We start from the raw sequence: 6,115 nt of genomic DNA, 5'->3' as shown, positions 1-6,115 counted from the left end.
GATTCAGGTTTCAATAACCAACCCGGTACTTCTACATATGGTGGTTTCCAGGATCAAGAATCTTATGTTCCATAGGTTACTGAAGGACTCGGTACTATAAATTTCGATGACGTAAGTGGGTTTTGGGATCAATATATCAATGTCTCGTCAGAACAAAATCATGCTCCATATTGGCCGAATCCAACATTAGATATCCGTGGTCGTTGTCCGGATCTGGCCACTAATGTTGATATTTGGAGGATTCTAAACCCCATATGTCATATAGCGAGTCTGAAGAAGAAGAAGTGAATAATTTTACAAATCCTGATGAGGGGACATCATCTCGACTACAACCTCGTGCCACATTACAGAGGCACACCGTACCATTTCTTTCAAACACTTCTGAAATGCCATCATTTTTCACTGAAATTTTTGGTGAAGAGCATCCTGATTCTGTCGATGTACCTTCGGGAGTGCAAAAAATATATTACAATCCGGAAAGAGGTGAATTATGCGTTAATATGTTATTTAAAGATAAGAATGATGTTATTGCATCTGTGAAGGATTATTCAGTCAGAGTGGTCAGGCGTGAGTACGTGTCGTAGATAGCACACGCATTTTGTGGAAGTTACGTTGCAAAAATAATTCTTCTACGGTCGTTTGTCGATAGGGACTTCGCGCTTCTTTGAAGACCAAGACTGGTTATTAGAAAATAACAAAATATGACGGGCCTCACACATGTATATCTACCTCAGTTGGTATAGACCATAAGAACTTGAACAGTGATATGGTGGCACATACGCTATTGGGAGTTGTTCGTTGTGATCCTTCGTACGAGATTAAGTATATCATCGAAAATGTGAAAGATAAATATGGATATCAAATCTCGTACACGAAGGCATGGCGAAGTTTGAAACGTGCTATGAAAATTGCTTATGGTACATGGGAGAGCTCCGTTCAATTACTTCCAAAATAAATGTGTGCTTTGTCCAAATACAAACCGGGAACAGTTGTGGAGTGGAAGCATCTCAGAGCCAACACTGAAATGAGTAAGACACTGAACTATGTTTTTTGGGCATTCAAGCCGTGTGTTGATGGGTTTCGGCATTGTAGGAAAATAATTAGTGTCGATGGTACACACTTGTATACCAAATACAAGCACAAAATGTTGATCGGTGTCACTCTGGATGGGAACAATCAGGTTTTACCGCTAGCATTTGCTATTGTGGATGAAGAAACAACAGATTCTTGGAAATGGTTCTTGGAGAACCTAGGCAGACATGTTGTTCGTGGTGAAAATGGTGTGTGTCTTATTTCTGATAGGCATAAGGAATCGTGCGCGCAACTGAAGATCTACCATATTTTCAACCTCCTTACGGTGTGCATCGTTTTTGTTTGAGACATGTTTGTTTAAATTTAACGCTAAATTAAAAGACGAGCATTTTAAAGATTTATGTTGGGCGGCATACACAAAAAATCAAATTTGAAAGTTTGAAGCAATAATGGAGGCAATCAAACAAAAAAACATTTTGGCACACCGATATTTGGCTGGATTGCGAAAGAAAAATTGAGTTTGGCTCATAACGGTGGTTGGTGTCGTGGGGTAATGATAACCAATATGTCGGAGTGTTTAAATCAGCTGTGGTCAGATTATGCATGTCGGAAGTATGAGAAATGGGCGAGAAAATCTAGTGAACATCGTGTTGCCAAATATGATGTACGTGAGCTAACTGCTTCGGTTGCAACTGTTGGAAGACCAAGTCGTGGCCAACATATGCAGGTGGTGAAGTTATCAACGAGTGATTGTTCATGTTGTAAATGGACTATTTTTTTTGGCATCCCATGTTCCTATGCCATTTGCACCGCTAAATGGCACTCCTTAGATCCGACGACACTTGTGCAGCCATGGTATAACATAGCTGAGTACTTAGCAACGTACGAGGGCAGATTTCAACCTCTTGCAGATGAGCGATATTGGGATCCTCCAACTTTCAAGTTGCAGCACAACCCGGTTAGACGTGAAAGAAGAAGAGTTGGTAGGGACAGAACGACTCGATTGAGAAATGAGATGGACAGACCGGTAGTTAGCGAGAGACAACATCCATGATGTATTGTGTTAAATTGTAACAACGCCTTGATATGTTAAAAATAAATTGGTTTTAATTTATTAAAAAGAAAAAAAATAGAAATAGGCAGATTATATTGGCGACCGAGCGGTAAAATAATACTGCTCGAACACGAATGTTTTTGCACTGAAAAAATATTTCAAGCGCAAAGTCAGTGCAATATACCGCTTGAGCGCGAGGTGCACTAGAAATATTTTCCAGCGCACCGCTCTCGCCCGAGCGAGAACAATATACCGCTCGAGCGCTAGGTGCGCTGGAAAAATTTCCAGCGCACCTAGCGCTCGAGCGGTATATTGTTGCCGCTCGGGCGCGAGCGGTGCGCTGGAAAATATTTCTAACGCACCTCGCGCTCGAGCGGTATAAAGTTACCGCTCGAACGCGAGCACCCCTCCTTCCCTTCCCTTTTCTTTCCTTTTCGTTCCCCTTATCCTTATCTCATTGCCCACACAAAATTTCAATTCCCTAACTCTCCAAATCTCTCTCTTAAATTTTTTTCTACAATACTCCCTTCCAAATCACGCTTCAATACTCCGGACATCTTCTCCTACATGTGACTACCTCAATTTCCTATCACCATGGCTCCCAAGAAGGTGAAAGGTAATCCCAGCTCTTTCTCTTCTTCTTTTGATAGAACTCGATTTGTTAGTGAGGCGGCTCAGGCTCTGTATGAGCATGCCAAAATTCATAGAAACCTGATTATCGTGCGGGGATTTCATAGACAAAGGGAGGATCGATACGTAGGGCCTATTGTGTGTTTGGAGAAGCGGGGATGGGAAAAATTTGGAGCTCAACCTAAAGCGGCGGCGGTATCGGTGGTGCGAGAATTTTATGCAAATGCGGGTAAGAGGACAGATGACAAGGCCTTTGTTCGGGGTAGACTTGTGTCATTTGATTCGGGTACAATCAATGCATTTTTAGAAACACACACCCGAGGTCGATGATTCCGCCTTCCAGGCTTTGGTTGCTACCCCTAATTCCACAGTTAAAGCATGTCATATCACCAGATGGTGATTCCTTTTTGAAATTGCGGTTGGGACTTTGAAATGTTCTGTGATTCTTTCTCATGAATCTGGAAAACTTCTTGACAAATAATGACATTGCGTCATTGCTTATATGTTCAGCGCTTCTCTCAGAAGTACTTTCTATAGCAGTAGCAGAAGACGAACTTGGGGCAACTGTAGCAGTAGACTTAACAGTAGCTGCAAGAGCTTTGGTTGGTGGAATTGATAAGAGCTCTTCTCCACTTCGAACTTCAAGTTCAAACTCATATGCCTTTAGATCTGAGAACATGTCATGTAGTTCTAACTTGTTTAGATCCCTGGAAGCTCTCATTGCCATCGTTTTGACGTCCCATTCTCTGGGTAGGGCTCTCATTACCTTTAATGCAACTTCCCTGTTGCCAAAATCTTTCCCAAGAGCTGAGAGTTTATTGACAAGGCTACTGAAGCGTTCATCAAACTCATTCATAGTTTCTTCAAACTTCATCTTCATATTCTCAAACTTCTGCATGGCTACAGAAAGTTTGTTTTCCTTAGTTTCTTCGTTTCCTTCACAGATCTGAATCAATTTTTCCCAGATTTCCTTGGGAGAAGGGCACATCTTGATTTTGCTGAAGGTATTTTTGTCGAGTGTCTTGTACAGAATGTCCTTTGCAACGTTGTCAAGTTTAGCTTTCTTCTTGTCCTCACTTGTCCATTCATATCTTGGTTTTTCCAGCATCTGAGGTGCACCTTCGGTGATAGCACAGCTGGATTTGGCTTTAAGATCTTTAATGGACCATCTGTGATGACATACCACGTCATCATCTTGAGCTGCAAGATGAGCTTGCATTCTGATTTTCCAGTCATCAAAGTCTTCTTTTGAGAACATTGGAATTTTGCTGAAGTGAGCCATGTCTGTTAAATATTTTTCAGAACAATAATAACCTGCTCTGATTCCACTTGTTGAGGATCGGGTTGAGTTTAGAGGGGGGTGAATAAACTCAATGGCAAACTTAATCGATTTTTCAGAATGATGTGCTAGAATCCTGTTAGAGATGCTAGCGGTTTTTTTTTCAGGTTTAAAGACCAGCAGATCACAAGATAATGTGCGGAAACAATCTGTTGGTTAGTGGGTGAAAAATAGTAAAACAGAAAAGCAGTAGATGGCACAGGGTTTGTTTCCGGAAGTTCGAAGATGAATCTTCTACGTCTCCCCTTCTTCTGTTTCCAGAAGGTATCACTAAAAGACTTTGGTGAATACAGTACAACAGTTGTACACACCCACTTCAACAGGACTTACCCTTCGCCTACTGAAACTTTTAGTTTTACAACTCAACTACTTGAATAATCTTAAGTTCTGGAAATGACTCTTTTCCAGTTACAAATTCTTCTATTAATGAGATAGTGAAGTGAATAGCTTAAGAAGAGATAAAGAAAATAGCTAGCACAAAATGATCTCAAATGATCAAATGTATGCAATGAAGCGTGTGCTGCTTTTTCAGTGTTGAGCTTTTGAGATAACTGAAAGTTCTAGCGATGCTCGAATGAAATTTTTGATTGAGATTCTTTCTCTTCTCTTTTTCTTGAAAAGTATTTCATCTCCATATATAGGCTTCATCCAACGTTCTAAAATCTGAACGGCTCTTTTGACTTTTCAGTGGTTCAGCTTTATTGCTTAAAATGGACCCTGCAGAATACATTAAAGCAATCAGTCTCAGTTCATACCAAAAATGGTAAGCCGTTTTAAATGTTTCCGTACAACATTTAATGGCATTTAATGAAGTAATAAATGCTAGTATCACGTTAATAGATTAACGGTCATATTTAAAGACTTGAGATACGCAAAATTGTGCTAGTGTTTATTTCGAGTTTTTATTTCTTCTAGTTCTGGTTTTAGCTAAGAAGTCATTTGTTAAGTAGATTAAGCAGTACTTGATAAGTGCTGCTACTGGTTTTAGCGCGGTACAAGTGCTTCTGGTTTTCTGCTTATTTACATCTACTGGTTTTGTACTTAAGCCAACATCTACTGGTTTTTTACTAGCATCTCCACAACAAAATTAATTCTAACAATTTTTATACCATTGAAAATTACTTAATTTTTTACATTTAAGATTTGATAGGAGTTTTGTATTTTTATCTTTTAGATGTGAAGGATCTCAAATAAAATGTAAGGAAATTGTTAATATTAAGGTTGCTACCGCATCTTGTTGTGGATTACCATTTTCATTTAGAATTTGTATTCCTTCTTCGTCTGTTTTTATAGAGTTTAAAATATCTTCTTGTTGTTGATTTGTGAGATAGTAATCCCACCAACCTTTTATTTGACCTGAGAATCCTGCTATGAGGAGTTCGGCAATAGTTTTATCATGAGTTCCAATTTGGGTTTTATAGGCATTTGCAGCCATAGTCATTTGTTGTAATAAATTCAGGACGTTATATTCTGTCATTCTGTTTATATTCCAATTGTAGACTGAAGATGCCTTAAAACTTGGTTAGGTCAATGGTTTAACTACTCCTAAATCAGGAGCAGGTATGATTTGTAGGGATTGGTCCCAACTTATTTTATTGATATTTGTAGAATTTTGGAATTGTTGTATGGTTTCACTAATATCAGAATCTTGACTTAAAGTATTTATTCTAGGGATGGATGAAGGTGTATCCGGAGCAGTCTGATTCATTGTTTCATTAGAAATACTAGTTGTTGCCATTATTCTACTTAATTGATCTTGAATGTTTTTAATAAATTCAGACTTATTATCTTGAATATTTTTTACACTAGGTTTAGATATTTGGTAAGGCTTAAAAACGGAATTTTTAAGTTTAGTATCAATGTTTTCAGGGTTTATTATTGGTTGTTTTTGTAAATGTTTTTCTAATTTATTTAATTGTTTTCCTATGGTATTTAAATTAACATTCGTGAAATTATTTTGTGTTATAATATTTTTTATGTTGACCTTATCATTTTCTCCTGGATTTTTTATTGGAATAGCTTCAATTTGTTGATTTTATATATTTATTTTAATTCCTTGT

General features: G+C 38.3%; 1 protein-coding gene across 1 annotated transcript; it reads left to right on the top strand.

Annotated features, from left to right (window-relative positions):
- Positions 1-955: 955 nt before the first annotated feature.
- LOC142544312 (uncharacterized) lies at positions 956-2,086 on the top strand. Its single transcript, XM_075651372.1, has 2 exons — positions 956-1,280; positions 1,629-2,086. Exons 1-2 carry the CDS (start codon positions 956-958, stop codon positions 2,084-2,086), a joined length of 783 nt encoding a protein of 260 aa, XP_075507487.1.
- The last annotated feature ends 4,029 nt before the right edge of the window (positions 2,087-6,115 follow it).

The sequence above is a fragment of the Primulina tabacum genome, chromosome 5 (genome assembly GCF_025594145.1).
Source record: "Primulina tabacum isolate GXHZ01 chromosome 5, ASM2559414v2, whole genome shotgun sequence".
In the NCBI taxonomy this organism is placed as follows: Eukaryota; Viridiplantae; Streptophyta; class Magnoliopsida; order Lamiales; family Gesneriaceae; genus Primulina; species Primulina tabacum.
Note: the sequence above shows the minus strand (reverse complement) of the source record. Positions and strands in the feature narration are given on the sequence as shown.